The following is a 17,241-nucleotide window of genomic DNA, read 5'->3' on the forward strand; positions in this document are numbered from 1 at the left end:
TGAATCTTGGATGGATATTTTGGAAGAGAGACCCAAAAAAAAAAAAAAAAAAAATCAAATGATGCGGTGGTTGGTGGTTGGAGGTGGTGGTTCGCCAAAGGGTGGTTTGCTGATTTGTTAGGATTCGGCAGACCCCTCGTTAACGACTTCGGCGCAATTGTCGCAGTCCAGCACCACCAACTGAGTTTCTAAATTACAGACCGGCGGTGTAGACGGCACATGTTATTTGCCGGTCGCCGGAGACTTTCAAGTAGGGAAAGAGAGGGGGTAATAGAGAGAAAAGGAGACAAGACCTTTGTCAGGCGTGTCTAGCTCAAAAAAAAAAAAAAAAAAAAAAAAAAATATCCAACGTCAACAGCCAATAGGCTGTTGACACGTAGTGACTGTGGAATTACAATCACCCAAGGCGATTGCAGTTAGCATTCCTCTTTGAAAAATTGTTAGGGCATAACTTAGTTGATGGGCAAATTGAAATGTTAGCTCAAGGTAGACTCTCACATTCACGTCAAATGTATGCTAAAATCTTCGAGCTTGGGTTGTGTTGGAGTTAGAAAAATAATTATCCTTCCCTATGGAAAAAAAAATTAAAACATATTTCCTCCATTTCATATTAGATGTCTATGCTTAGAAAGTAGAATTTTTAAAGGGAAATGCAATTAATGTATTGTCCTCCTTTTAAAATCACCAACATGTCTTTTTTAGTTTAGATATGTATAGTTATCAAGCTTGAAATTTTTTGAAAATATAAAGAACAATGATGAAAAGATGAAACTTATTTGCTTTAATTTTTCAAAGTGGATAACTAATTTGAGACATCTAAAGAAGAGACAGTGAAATTCTAATATGGGACAGAGATTATAAAATATTTCGAGAACACTAGATCTTATATTTCTTGAGACATCATTGTCAAATCACTTGAACCAATCCCTTAGAGTTGATTAAATAAAAATTTATTAATTAAATATTAAATAAAAATTTATTAATTAAATAGTTCACATCACTACAATGAAAAATAAAAAAATAAAAAAAATTAAGTTCTCACCATATATGAAGTCGGGTTACAATAAGATTTTAACACCAATCATCAAACACGATTTGGATCGAGTTGGTTCAAGTTGCTTAATACCTCAACTCTAGTCCGACCAAATTATATTTGTGTTGGCGTTATTAAGTCGAAGCCTAGTTTTAGTAAATCTAGTTAGGTTTGGGTTGTCAAATTTTCTATTCCTACAAATAAATATTTTATTAAAACTAAAAACTTGTTGGGATTATTTGATTCCATAATTTTAAAATTAAAATTTATTTTAATATTCTTAAAATAGAAAGTATTTTTTAAGTAAAATTGCAGTGTGAAAAAAAAAAACTCTAGCCTATTTATAACATATATGAATAAACAATAATAATAAAACGTTTACAGACACGACGTCGTTGTACATTGATTCCGAGAAGATCTTGCCTTGGACTTCGCTTTGGTCATATACACAGGCGGGCGCGCACCCACATACACACGCATAAATACACACATCACCTACATCACTCTCGCTGCGCATCCTGTTTCTGAATTTTTCTCAATATAGGGAAAGGGTTGGAAGATCCCACAAAAGGAAAACCAAGAAAAGATCAGCAGGCAACGAGCAGAGCAAAATGTTCTACAGAGGGTAAGATTGCTACTTTGTCTCGCACCTTCTCAAAATTTTTTCTTTTACTTCTTTTTCCTGATTATCTAGGTTTAAAATTTTCTTCGGGTCGCTCTTATATATATATAGATATATGTATACATACATATATTTAAATATGTATGCATATCTATGTGTACATTTCTGTATGCATATACACATGCATATATTGCACACATTCTCAAGCAGGAAGTATAAATTTTGATTATATTTGAGACACCCAGAAGCTAAATTTTCGTTTCTCTGATTTTCGTTCATTCTCGGGAGGTTTTATGTTGCTTCGATTTGAATTGTACAAGAAAGAGAACCTAAAATACTTTTAATATTATCTTAGGGTTGAGAAAGAAGGAACGAAGTGAATCATTTAGATTTTCTGACAAGAATTGTAAATTGAGAATTCAATTGAAATCAGTGTACCATTTGAACTCTTAAATTTGAGTTTAATTAAGATACCTAATACTAATAGTTTTCTTACCCCCCTCCTTTTATTTATTTATTTATTTTTAATTTTTTTTTTTTTTTCTTCCGTGGAAAAAAGTTTGACTTGATTTGTGGCTAGTTTACCATAAGTGGATGTTGTTAATGGTTTAAGTGGATCATATTGATGGCTGCAATTCACTAATTTAATTTTGAAATAAAGAGGAATTTTAAGCTCCAACATGATCTGTAAAGTTAGAGGTTTTCTTCTGTCTTTTGGGTTCCACATTACTTTTGTTTTAAGATTTCATAAAAGGAATTTTTTTTTTTTTTTTTTTTTTTTTTGGTGTATTCTCAAAACAAATTGATACTATTTGACAGTCTATGAGTATATTACCAATGTGATGCTCATCATATGTTTCTTTCATTGTGGGAGTGAAGTCGATACATGGATGGTGGTGATGGGAATCAAATGGCTCCAAAACGGCAGCGGGTGATTGATCAGGGTTCTTCATTTTATGGGACTTCCCCGGGTTCAAGTTTCATGTACAATCCTCCTCCTTACTCATCATATATTGGCCAACCTCCACCGTTCCCTGTTGTCCGACTTCGGGGGCTTCCCTTTGATTGCTCAGAAACTGATATTGCTGAGTTCTTCCATGGTCTTGACATAGTTGATGTTCTATTTGTTCATAAGAATGGCAAGTTCACTGGGGAAGCTTATTGTGTTTTGGGGTATCCTTTTCAAGTTGATTTTGCCCTTCAGAGGAATAGGCAGAATATTGGCAGGAGATATGTTGAGGTTTATAGAAGCAAGAGGCAGGAATACTATAAGGCAATAGCAAATGAAGTTTCGGACTCTCGTGGTGGTTCACCTCATCGCAGTATCCCAAAAGCAAAATCATCAGATGAGGGGAGGGACTCAGCAGATACAGGGATATTGCGATTGAGGGGGTTGCCTTTCTCAGCTGGCAAGGATGATATCATAAAATTCTTTGAGGACTTTGTGCTGACAGAAGAGTTGATTCATATTATGGTTAATTCAGGGGGGAGGCCAACTGGGGAAGCATTTGTGGAGTTTTTGAGTGTAGAAGATTCAAAAGCTGCAATGGCGAAGGATAGGATGACACTTGGGAGTCGCTATATAGAGCTGTTCCCTTCGTCACTTGAGGAGTTGGATGAAGCAGTTTCAAGGGGCCGGTGACTATTTTTATTTGCTTTCGCTTTTGCTATTCATTTAATTTTTATATCTCTAATGTCATGGTTATATTTGGATTATAAATTGGTAGTTTGAACTCTGAATTGAAGTAACAAACTTTCTTATTTGTTGTTTCCATTGCAAGATATCTTGTGTTGTAGAGAATAGTCATTAAGAGGTTATGGTATTTATTTTATTTTTAATAAATTGTTTTTAAAAATAGCAGCTTCTATCAGAGATTGACTTGTAGGTGCTGATTTGTAGTCAGTTAAAGATCTCCTATACAATGTTATGCATGTGTTAACATTCTCATTATTACCTTGTTTTTTGCCGTGATTTAATCAATAATTTTAATAAGTTTACTTTTAGCTAAAACAATTTAATTTTTTCGTCTTTCTAATGTACATTTTTGTTGTCTGCATAGTTTATATGGTGTTCAGATAGACAATTGAGATGGAGTAATTTATATTACGGATACTTTTTCTTAATTTTAACAAAAATAAGTGCATTTGTTGTGCATATTGCATTGCATGGTGTATTGAGCAGGCCTGGAAGTTAAAAAAATAAAAATAGGATTAATTTAGTCTAATATTGATCAAGTTACTGTTATGTGGTTTTTGATGTTTTATGAACTCTGATATGCATATTGTTGCTTAGGTTGGACATATATATAGTACAAAGTTACATGCATGTGTATGTGATACACACCTTGTTCCTCAGGAGCACATATATGCAATTTAAATTCACATACATACATGCAGGTGTATGTGTTGAAGGATTGATATAGAGCAACATCTACTTACATGATCGGAATTAACTTTCTTGACTGATATCATTAGATCTCCATAAGCTGATGCTAAATTGGTTTGAAACACTGGTTTCATTTCGAAGCTTTTTTTTATTTTTTATTTTATATATATATATATATAAAATGATACTACCTTATTTGGTGATGGTTGAAACATAATTACTAATACTATCTAATTCAAAGCATTGAGGATCGGCTTAGCGATTGGATTTGGGGAATTCTGACACTTATATTTGAAAGTGCAGTTCTTGAAATAGATTTGGGGTTGAAATTTTGAAGCTTGGTGTACTTAATAAAAATAAAACCAATGCTTGGTTGGGAAAGGACATCTATATTTGCATCAAATATGAACTAAAAGAGGGAGAATATTTGTATATTAAGGGGATAAGTGATCTTTTTTCAAGATGGATTTAGGGAGAAGGGAAAGGGATATCTATAGTAACAACCATTGCCACTGCTGCTGTTAGCTTAGAAAATCATAACTATTGCATCTGTTTTAATGCATATGCAATCACACCAAATTCATAACTTCTAATAGCACCCACGTTTCCATCATTATGTGAAATATTCACCTTCTTATTTGTCTTCTAGTCCACATCAACTTATTATCACCTTCCTGTCCGTGTCATTTTTTCAACAAAGTACTGCTACCATTATTGCAATTGTCATTGCAATCATACTAATCCCCAACACAATCTCTACCTTACAAACAACTCACAATATCATGTTGAGCCCAGTCAACTACTTCCAGAAAACAGACTGAAGCTAAGCTTCTGATTTCTACTACTTAAAAAATTATTTTGCTCACGACTCATTAAAATGTGAAAATTCTGTTTCTACATATATTAGAATGTGATGATTCTAATTTTTGAATAAATATCCGAGTCCTTGGTGATTCTCTGACTATTGCTGCAGTGTCTTAATGTTCAAAATAATTACCATATTTTTCTTTTCCTCTTGTTGGGAGGATGGAGATGGTTTGCATATGGAGCTTGTGATCATATGCTCATTTGACCAAGCTATTGGACTCTTGGAAGAAGATACGTCTTTGGCTTGGTTAGTAGTGTTAGTTATATTATGAAGTCCTGAGGATTGCTGACATCTTTATATTTATGGAAGTTTAGGATATTTTAGGATTGGTCTTTTTATTAATTGCTCAATCATGTGGTGTTTTTAGGGTTTTATGAAGGGAATTTGAGCCCTATTTTAGTATTATAGTTGGTACAAGAACTTCTAAGAGGTTTCTAATTGTTTTAGGATTTAATGATGTCTATAAATAGTTCTTGTTGGTGACAAAAAAAGGAAGTTTTTCAAAGATAAAATTCAGAATCTCTCTCTCTCTCTCTTGAATATGTCCTCAAACCTGTCTGTTCTCATCTCTCCTCTTATCTGCCCTCATATTTCTTCTTACTTGTCTTCCTTCCTATTTTTTCTTTTCTTATCTATCCCTATCTCTTTTTCTCTCTATCTCATGGAAATCTTCTTCCTTCCTATCATTCTCATTCTCTATACTTATTTTGCAATAGCCTAGTTAGGGCTACATCAGTGGGGTTGTTAAAGTGATATGATTATTATGTTGAATCAAGGTTTCTGAGAAGTTAAGAGCAACATAATACATGTTAAGTGATCAAATATCTCCTGATAGACTCAAATTGCTAGGATTTATGATATCATGGTTCGTCTCTAAGAAGTACAATGCAAACAGCATAAGTTTTGGTTCAGCAGAGAAAACTTCACAAAAAGAAGTAGATTCTTTTTTAGGAGTATGAAAACAGAGTGCACCTTTTGTTTTCGTTAGCCACAATAGTCATTTGGTTTTCAATCCTAAAGAGATTTTTCAAAAATAATCAACATCATTAAAATAGGAAAGATCAAAACTCTGGGAAATGATTGATTTTTGTATTGTCATTTCAGAAACAAATATAAAGAATGATGAAGGCAAAATATGGAAGGAAGAAGGAAGAAAGTTTGATTATAATGAGATCATTTTATCTATTCTGCTGGTTCTCAAAATTGAAAGAAAGGATAATGCAAATTAAAATGAAAACAATAATGAAAACATACAAAGGGAAGAAAGCTGATGATTAGTAAATTATTATTATTATTAGTATTATTTAGATTTTTTGAACTATCAAGCAAGGTGAATGTACAAACACCTTGGAATGTGCTGCCATAAGTATAGCTCAGAATGTGGGAGCCAAAAAATTAATTTTAATCAGGAAATACCAACGAGACAATTTTGTGTCCTGCGAAATGATCCATACAGTTCAATGGTAACTCCATGCTTATCGTCTATATCTGAAGAAATCTCTACCCCCCCAAACAATTTCAAGCTAAATGCTAATGTGTTATGCTTCTGGAAGTTCATACAATGGATGTTTCCACGGTATCTACTTGCTCTCTGATGTTATTTGGCTTGGTCAGATGGATATGCATTTGGGGCTCTTAATGTAAATCTAACAACACAATTTTTCATACATATTGGTCACTGGTGAGACATCTACTTTCTTTTTTTTCCTTTTGAATTTGGGTGATGTTATGTTTAGGAACAGATTATGCTATCGATTTTCTGTTGTTTGGATGAGTAGTTGCTCTCTAATGAAAACTAACTTGCCAATTTAAATTTTTTATTTTATTTTATTTTATTTTTTATTATTATTTTTAGTCTTAAGAAGAAATGGTAAAATGTCTAAGTTGCCCTAGCAACATTCTTTTCATACAAATTGACCAGATAATATTCTTATTTTATTTTTAAATTTTTTATTTTTGGGGGATGTCTTCACTTTACCGTTGATTTAATAGTTACTGCCTTTGTATTTGTTTTATTGTTCTGTTCATATGTTCATATACCTTTCCAATAGTAGGTTTCTGCTATTATTTTTATTTTCTTTAATTTCAGCATGCATGTCCTTCAGAGTACTTGCCTGGCCTGCATACTACTTCATTGATGCTTAGGTTGGTGCCTTGGTTACTATAATGGCCATATTCTAGACTGACTTGAGCATTTGACAGTTATTGTTCTTCAATAATCATTTACATGCTGTATAAATGTTTCCATTTGATTAGTTCCTTAGTATTTTTTTGAATGACTGATATGTATATTTCATAGTTACATTTTTAAAAAAGTCTCTTTTCACGTGCACCCTAAAGCCAAATAAAATAAAATAAAAAAGAAAGAAAGAAAGATTGGTTCCCATAGAGGAGGGTAGGAAATTTGGAGAAGCGTCAGTCAATATTTTTTTGGGGTGGGGTGGGGTTGTCACGACCCACCTCGTTGTGTCCACTTTGCACCCTTTCCGTGCTCACGGTTTCAAAACGCGTTTGCACAGTTAGGAGGCATCCACACATGTAAGTGCCAACAACTCTTTCCCCAATGCGATGTGTCCGCTTTTGGCCCCTAGCGTCCTCACTGGCTTGATTCTTATGGGCTTGTGCTCACTCTCTCTATTTTCGGCTGGGTCAGCTTTGATACCATCTATCATGACCAGCCCCGCTATGTAGATATTGTCCGTTTTGCATTCTGTGTATTCACGGCTTCCAAAACGCGTCTGCATAGTTAGGAGGCATCTGAACATTTAAGTGCCAACAGTTAGGGGGTGGTTGTGGGGGGGGGGGGGGGGGGGGGGGGTTGGGGGTTGTTATTATAAATGTTGACATAGAATCTGTAAATATATACCTAAGTTTCAGTAAATAGGCCTATAGAATAGAAACTCTTAAAAAAAGTTGCCTTAGTCCCTTGAGTGGTCCACCCCTGTTTATAAGATGGGGCGTAAGCCTCAAGACCAAACTACACCCTTCTTTTAATTTATGGAAATGTGAATGCAACTAAATATAACATAAAAGAGGGAAAATACTAGATAAGAAGTAATGTGATATATGTAAAAAACGTATCTAAACTTTCTGAAAATTTTCCCAAATAGTTAAATGCGTATAAAGATTTTACATAGGAGTTCCAAATCAAGTATAACATGACTCAACCAAGAAACAAATTAACTATAAGAAAAGATTAATAAATCTGAAGGTGGATAAAATATTTTTCCTTCCATCTCAAAAATATAACTGATGTATCCCTTTTGTATGGCTCAAAATTATGGTTCATTGTTTGGCCCGAATTTTGTTTCGGTCCAACTCGCGTTGCGACCCAGTTTTGACCCAAAAAAAAAAAAAAAAAAATCTGACCTGTTTTTCGCTTGCGGTTCTTGGACTTGTTTAGAACTCTCTTGTAGCCCGGTATATAAGGGTGTTAACGGTTTGGAGTGGGATAATGAGAGAACGCTGGAAAAAAAATGTAAATCCATCGATGATATACTTGATTTTTTGGATTCTTTGAGAGTTTAGAGGTCCTAGTTGGCTTTGGGTAGCTTTTGAGGGATGCATTACCCTTTTGAATTTCTTCTTAATACAATTTTACATAGCGGAACCTTTTGCCGGATCTTCATCGTGGAGTAGGCTTACGCCCTAAGAAGCACAGACACGGATACGATACGACACGGACACGGCGACACTGCAAATCCAAAAAAATTAGGACAAGGACATGGCGGGGACACGGCGAATAATGTGTGTGTGTGTGTGTGTGTGTATATATATATATGATGTAGTACTTGAAAAAATACCGAGTGTTACTATTTTTCATCAACATCACAATGAAAAAAAAAATACAAATCATAACTCATAACTAATAACCTATAAAAGAACAATGTTGCAGAGTTATAAAACCAAATAAAAAACAAGACATTAGAATAATAACTAGTATCATTTAATTACAAGTTTAAAATTATTATGTACCGACCACATAAGTGAGTAAAAGTTGTTAAATAACTTCACATATTTATACTTTAACCCAATTTTCTTTCAAAAATTATCTTTTAGACCCCCGAAAATAAGACATGTGTGTTGGACACACACCCCTGGCGTGTCGGACGCGTGTCCGCGGAGTGTCCGTGCCGTGTCAGAGCTGTGTCAGAAAATTAAAAAAAATAAAAAATTTCAAACACGTTTTTTGGTGTGTCCGACACGTGTCGGACACGGATTCTTCGCCTATTTTGGCGTGTCTGTGCTTCCTAGTTACGCCGAATGACATAAATATTTGTATTCTTTGTGTGGTGTATTTACTTTTTCTGTCGTAATTCTTTTCTTGTTCTTGATTCGCTGCTATTGTCGTAACAATTGTAAATAGGCACAATTATTTATTCCTAAATTTCCCACCCCTTTTTTTAACAAAACTAATTACAACTTCACCACAGAAAGTGCAAAACCACATAAGGACTAAAATGGAATATTGAACATATTCAGTAGGCTTTAGTGGATTTAATGCACTTTCTAAAAATATTTGTTTTTTGAAAGTGGACAATAATTTTGAAACCGATGTAACAGATACTACAAATATCAAAAGAATCATTGTTGGTTACTTCAATGTTTTAAGGAATAATTTAAAAGGCGGGTTACTAGGAGGATTGGCCTACATGTAAAAAAGGTGCAATGCACCCCTTAGTTATGCCATAGTTCTTGAGTTATTTACCTAAGAAGACACTTGTTTAAGTTTTCAGGTTCCCAGTAGTTGTGGTACCACTTTGCCATGTGGTGAGCATTATTAAAGCTTTTAGAACATTGCTCTAATCCAAAGTTTCAAAAGCTGTTCAACGGTTTTTTGTTTGTTAGGGATTGTAGGGATATCACATTTTGGTTTCATGGAAAGATAATTACTCTCTTCCATGTTCGTTTTTGTGACTTGTCAATATTGGTTGCCTTGAGCAATACTTGGTAATAACAAGGGTGATTTTCTTCAACTTTCCCTCACGACCAACTCTTGTTTAATATCAAGGGATCGAGGTTTTAGATATAAGAGAACCCTTATTTATGATCAACTTGGTTGGTTGCAGCCATTAACTGTTATATATTGTCCCTGCTACTCTAATTTTGAATGAGACAGTTCAAGGTGTAGGTTATGTTTTCTAGGAGCATGTTTCCTAATCTATTACATGGGTATCCTTGTGAAGCTAAGAGGAGATAAGAGCTCTTATAAAACAAATAAAAAAAGGACTAAATAGCCTGATATGATTTCTTTCATTGAAGCATAATATAGGTTTATATTTTTTTTGGTGTTTAAATAATTATCTCAGTGATCATGAAAATATTGAGTTCTTAACCTAAAGTTCATTATATGCTGAATTGAGTGATCTCCAACAAAAATTGGCTTTTACTAGTTCCTTTCTACAATTCATTTCAGCTTCGTTCTTGAAATCTTAGAATGACTTTGCAAGATCTTATGACCATAGCAAGCTTATAGTGTAAGGATTAGTCCATTTTTGTTGTAGAGGAATCCCTAAATTTAAGTGGATAATTTTTATTGGATGAAAAATATTCATATAATTTGCAATAATTTCAAGATGGGTGTTTTTTCTCTTATATGTAGGAAAAAGGAGTGTGTGCTTGATGATATTATTTTATACTCTAGTGCAAGTCAAGCTGTTGCTACTGACAACCTTTAAAATGCATGGGATTTGTGTTCATTTCCTTGGTATGCCAATCATCAAATGTCCATGTAGCTTAACATTATGGAAGTATATGTTTCTAGTTCTTCTTAACTTGGTATAATGATAGGATGACCATGACATGACAAATTCAGGAATTGCATAAAATATACATATGAAACTGCATCCTATTGTGCAATGTTGGCATCTTTGTCTCGGTCCTCAATTTTGGTCAAATTTCCCAAGTAAAAAAATGATTGCTGTCTAAGACTTGTTTATATCCTATTATTCTGTTATGTCTGGTAATCTAAATATTATTTTGTGGCACTATGGGTTAGTATGAACATGGCTTTGATAGTTAATGAATTGCTTGCAGATTGCAATATGAATTTATATGATGTGATTTTGGCATCTTTAGGGTTGTAGCATGTAAGATTCCCTAAAGAGATAGATTGAAAATTGGCTAGGAAAGTTTCACTATTTTTTATTAAGGTATATTTGGAATTCTTTTATTGTATTATGCATTGGATGTATTGAGTATTTATGTTTAATTCTCATTGGAATTTTTGAGAAAAAAGAAATTCTTATAAAGGATTTAAGAACTCTGATGCCTAACTATTGAGCTTTTTTTAATCAGATCCAATAATTCGTACGGGTCAAAATCTTCCAATGAGGGGAAGGATTCGACTGAAGAGACGGAGGTATTGCGAATGAGGGGATTGCCATTCTCAGCTAGCAAGGATGATATTATGGATTTCTTCAAAGATTTTGTGTTGTCAGACGACTTGATTCATATGACGATTAATTCGGAGGGTAGGCCGACTGGCGAAGCATTTGTGGAGTTTGCTAGTTCAGAGGATTCAAGAGCAGCATTGGCTAAGGATAGGATGACTCTCGGGAGTCGTTACATAGAGCTCTTCCCATCATCACTTGAGGAGTTGAATGAAGCAGTTTCAAGGGGACGGTGACTTATATTTGTTGCCTTTTTCCTCTTGCTGTTCTGTACTTGAATGATGGTGGTTTAATGTCATATAAATGGTTGGCATCTTGAAATTGTAATTTACTTTATTCTGAAGTTATAAGCTTTTTGTTTGTTGTTTTAATAGCAAAAAGTAGTAGAAATAATGAACTGGTGCATATTTATTTAGCTGGGCTTCTGTATCATTTTGGTTCAATTTCGGATCTTTGTATCTAAAGCTATGCTTCCTCATCATTTTTATTTTGCCTCTATTTTTAATGCTATGACTTGAGTACAATAAGTGGCTCACAAATATTTTGCACCAAAAACATTTAATATTAAAATAGGTGAGCCACCCAGGTGGTGGTTGGTTCTCTTGCTCCCTGTTATCTTCTATTTTTCTCTCTATCTCTGCCTGAATAGTTGACATGTTATCAGAGCAATAACGATCAACACTAGGGTTATGTTATCAGAACAACCCCTTAAAACTCTTTCTTTTGTTTCTCTTTCCTTGGATCAGAATTCTTGTTTGAGGGGTTGACACCGTCAAGCCCATTGCATACAAGTTCCATGGTTCGTTTAACACTGTTGTGAAGGCCATAAAGTCACATTCTTCAAGGTATGTTCATAAGTCACATTCTTCAAGGTATGTTCATTTTGGATTCGGAATCAGTTGTGTTTATGTTGGTCCTGGTTTGTGGTTAGTTTCGTTGTGAGATTTGATCTTTAAGGGTGTTTTGTTGTGAAGATTATTTTTTAAAATTCTCTCTTATTTGTTTCCACTTTTTTCCATTTAGTGATCGCTTTATCAAGTGTTTGACATGATGTACTGTGCTGGCAGCTTACTGTTCAACAAGTTACTGCTTATTTATAACGTTTCTGGTGGTGCTAATTGAAATGTAGTGCTTTTTGATGGTATTCTTGGTTTTTTCATGTATTTTTCTTTTTGGGACTGTGTTTAGTATATTGGTAAAATGAAAGTGTAAAACATGTATTCTTTGGATGAGTGGTTATGGCTGGAACAGGTAATTAGAATGTTTCCAGTATTGAATTACAAATGTTGTGGTACGTTTTAGGAGCTAAGAAATTGTAGGTTCATTTTGTCCGATATTCCCATGGATGAGGAAGAGGCAGAGGCTGAGCAATGATAGTCTTATATAATTTTTTTGATTATGACCTAGTGTGGATGCAAATATAATGTTCACAAATACTATGGTGATTTGGGTTGCGATTAGTGAAATATATTCGGTGCGGAAAAATGTTTGTTGCTGCTTTTGGTCACTACTTGATTGCCATTTAAGGGGATATTGATTGAGCCAAATCAATATCAACCACACTGATATCGAGTCTTGAAGAAGTAGTGTAATTTTTGGTGTCTATATTCTTTACCCTTTAGTTTTAATTGATTATTCAAGGGTGTTAAGGGCCTTAGAGGGCAAATAAAGTAGAATGTTTATAATGCTTTTGCTCTACTTGTCTGAGTCTCATCTGTCAATTAAGTTACTTCAGATCAATATCCTATACTCGATCGTGCACTCTCCATCCTTATTGTATAAATACATTTGGGTCATTTTTGGGGGGGGGGTGGGGTAAATATGGATAATATGGAAATATGTGAACATCTTTTGATTGTGTATACGCGTTTTAAAAACACACGGAGAATATAGAAATATGTCAGCATCTTCTAATTGTGTAAACGCGTTTTAGAAACCGTAAACACGGAGAATATGCGAAGAGAATAGTATCTATACATCAGGATGGGCCGTAAGCCCGTGGTTTCTGGGTATAACTTAATTGTACCCTTTTTCATTCTCATCATCATATCTTTGGAGAATGAAGGTGTTTAATTAGCATATAATCAATTGCAGAACAAGGGGGGTCATTTGGAATGCCGGCAACTCTGGGGTTGTGAAATTCAGGCATGAGTCTATGACATTGATTGACAGTAACTAGGTGTTAGAAGTTCTCGTCTCACATTGGATCCGTATGAAAAAACTCATGAGCTTATATGGGTAGATATGCATTAGTATTCAACAACTTGAGTTTGTGGGTGAAATGACAAGCGTCCAGTATGTTACAAGTGTTATTAGAGCTAAACTCGTTTATTGATCTGGTGTCATACAACTCATACCAAGTGTCCACCTGGGAGGTGTTTGGACGCTACCAACAACTTAAGCTTTTGATTTTTGATTTTTATTTTTTGGGAATTTACTCTTCATCTTTTTGGTTGCTTGACGTTTGTTTGATTGACAAAGTGAATTAATTTTAACTTTGGTAATTAGATAGACATAAAGTCAATTGATTTTTTTTTTCTTCTTCTATATATATATTTTAATCTTTTTTCAAGCAAAACAATTAAAATTGAATTTAGACACCCTTGGTTATATGCACCACAATCAGTCCCTAACATCTTCGTATGTGCAATATAAAGGTACCAAGAAGAGTGCTTGGGGGCTAACGCAAGGGTCCCTCATTCCACAGTTGCTTTATGATTGGTTGAAAAATCAAACACAACTGCAATAATTAAACTCATTAGTTCCATATCTCTTATTTTTATAAGACATTAAAACATAATTTTTTAAGACAAAACTATCCTTTTAATATTGTATCTTTTTGTTTCATTGGTCTTCTTCTGTGCCTCTCTTGGTCTATATATACATACATACATATATATATATACATATGCTCCATGTGAGTTAATTCACGCAACTTAGTGTGGGTTTTCAAGATTGTACATACTTTAAATGTGGGTTTTAGGAATGTAAGTTTTAATTGAAGTGAAATTATGGATTGACTTTTAGTTGAAGTGAAATTACGAAATTGACTTTTTTAAAATTTGTGAGATAGATGAGGATGTTTTTCAAAAAGGAGAGAGAGAAGGGGTAGTTTGGTTTTTAAAAGTTGTGTTTTCAATGTTCCATAAAAATGGAATACATTAATCAATAAGTTCAAAGGATAGCTGTTGTGATTTGTTTTTCAACTAATCACAAGGATAGGGGCAGTCACTTCCTCAAGTACCAATAGGCCCATGCATGCTTAATTATACATCCGTGCTTAATTATTCATCCGTATTAACTTCTTGACTAGTTAGGAAGATCAGATATAAAGATGGGACATATGTACGACACGATACGAACATAATGGTACAACAAATATTAAAAAAAATAAAAAAATATATGTAAAAAATAATAATATAATATAGGGTAAAGTGCACTTAACATGGTGCGAAAACCCCATTCAAATCACTTTTTTACAAAATCTGACATCAAATAATTGTAATATGGTCGTTCTGCCTTTTTACCCTTTCGAAAATGTCCAAGAAGTGTTATTATCTATATTGGCTCTATGTAGGGGGGTGTCAAGTGCGCGTCAACCTTATTTAACCCACTTTTGAAACTTTTTTTTTCTCTCTTTACAACTTGTTTCCTATATATATATATATATATATATATATATATTTCCCTACATCCAGTGGCGAGGGAGCATGTGCCTAGGGGGGCACATGCTCCCTTGAAATTCTGATTTTTTATACTATTATATGCATAAATTTTTGCTCCCCCACCTCTCTCAAAAAAAAAAAAAAATTCATACAAATTAGTGATAGGATGGGGCGATTTTGTCATTTACCAACCAAAGCCTAAGGAATTACTATTTTCTAGATGTGTCATATAATATAAAATATATTGTTTTGTGTTTTTACAAAGTCCAAAAGGTGGATTACCAAAATTAAGTCATTGATATCTCACTTTCGAGCCACACTCCTGACTTGAATGGTGCGTGTGTTGTGGGCCCGATACACTTACTCTAAAGGAAAAAAAAAAAAAGAAAAAAAAGAAGCAAGGGAATCATAGCATAGAACAAGGGAATCATTTAAATAAACCCATTATCTAAAAATTAGTCGCCTTCATTCAGGCGAGGCAGAGTTTGTGCATAAGAAGCTCAGGCCACTGCATTTAAAAGTGTCTGAAACTCCTCACTCCTCGTCCTCTTTGGTACACTCTCTGCAATAAGAGAATTATTTAAGTGATTGATATTTTTGTTTAGCGAAAAGATTGATTTGTGTTTGCGTCGATTTTTTTTTTTTTTTTCCTCCTATCAATTATACTCCGCCCCCCCGAAAGACAATCCTGGCTCCGCCCCTTCCTACATCAGTGTATTATCTCTCTCTTAGACCTCTCTCTACAATAACCTCTCATAGAAATCATTGTATTCTCTCAATGTATTCTCTCTCCCCATCATCTTCAATCTCAAGAAATCATTCTTAATTTAATGTGACAGGTGGGACTTATCTCCCAATTTTTTCAAATTAGGAGTATTTTGTGCACAAGGGGGTTGATATGCACTCTAAGGATATCACAAGGATGTTAAGTGCACTTAATTTACCCTTTTTAAAATAATATGAAAATTATGTATATGAAGATATTTTGTCAATACATGTATACTTTAATGTGTTGGGTGGGATATATTTGCACATTTTTTTTTAAACTTGGGAGTGTTTTGTGCACATGAGGAGGTTGATAGGCACAATAAAGATATCATAGGAGTGTTAAGTGCACTTTACCCTATAATATATTATTACACGTAAATAATATATATCATTTTATCATTTTATCCACATTATCATGAATGAAATCAATAATTTGGAGCTTCGAGGTAGATGTTAATTTTCAAAAATAATTATATTATTTTTTTAATTAACTCATAATATATTGTTAAATTGCATTGGAATCACATTTTTTAAAGAAAAATAATTACAAAACTACCTCGCTTTGTCTTAAATGTGTTCCAAACATGTCATTGCGATGCCCTAATCGTGTCCAACTAGAAAAAAGAAAAGAAAAGAAAAGAAAATTTGGATTCCAAGATACTTCTAGTCGTGTCAGACACGTGTTACGGTTGTGTCTCACGTGCGTTTGAGTGTCTGATACCACCATGACACCCTTCTCTCTCCCTCTCTCTTTTATTTATTTTTAGTTAATTGGTAAGCTTGTATGAATATGAAAGAAAGTATGTACAAAGAAGTCACAAAAAATCCACAACCAAGCTCATAGTCCAAGAGCAAAACATCACAATAGATGAGCTCAGCTTGCTCGACAGCAAGCTAACCAACTATTCTAGGAATAAACAGGGACTTAAATGGCTAAGGTTAAACCATTAATCCATTAAACGATGGTGAAAAATAATATAACACCCATGATGCAAAAGCTACAACAAGACATCAAGTTTGTCAATATGAATTAGTTCTAAACTACTTCTTAACTTAATAAAGCCAACCTGCTTCTAACACAATTCTTTATGAGGCTAATGATGTGCTGAGGGGAAGAAGACCTATTCATGAATGTTCTAGCATTCCTCTCAATCCAAATGAAATAAATAGCAGCAAAAATAGTAGTTTGTGAACCAAAAACTTATTAAAATTCTGATTAGTGGAACATCAGACAACTAGATCATACCAGTTATCAGGAAGAATGTAGAAACCTGTTACATGCTGAATGTGTTGGGATTTTGGTAGAATTTCATTGGTTGAATGATGCAATTGTGGTGGTCAATTGAATGGTCGTGTGGATGGTTTAATGCGCAAGCTAAGGGCTTGATAAGGCAATAAACAAACTTTAAGGAAAATAATTGATAAGGAATGAATTGCTTTGTGCTAGCAACAAGTAAGGTATCCAAAGGCGGTAACATTAGCCTATAAATTACGCATAACACGCAGT

General features: G+C 34.0%; 1 protein-coding gene across 1 annotated transcript; it reads left to right on the top strand.

Annotated features, from left to right (window-relative positions):
• Positions 1-1,499: 1,499 nt before the first annotated feature.
• LOC132311399 (uncharacterized) lies at positions 1,500-11,782 on the top strand. Its single transcript, XM_059809298.1, has 3 exons — positions 1,500-1,658; positions 2,535-3,293; positions 11,207-11,782. Exons 1-3 carry the CDS (start codon positions 1,645-1,647, stop codon positions 11,535-11,537), a joined length of 1,104 nt encoding a protein of 367 aa, XP_059665281.1. The 5' UTR covers positions 1,500-1,644; the 3' UTR covers positions 11,538-11,782.
• The last annotated feature ends 5,459 nt before the right edge of the window (positions 11,783-17,241 follow it).

Source organism: Cornus florida, unplaced genomic scaffold, assembly GCF_030987335.1.
Source record: "Cornus florida cultivar Cherokee Brave unplaced genomic scaffold, ASM3098733v1 CherokeeBrave_3.0.0_Hap2_Chr06, whole genome shotgun sequence".
Taxonomy (NCBI): domain Eukaryota; kingdom Viridiplantae; phylum Streptophyta; class Magnoliopsida; order Cornales; family Cornaceae; genus Cornus; species Cornus florida.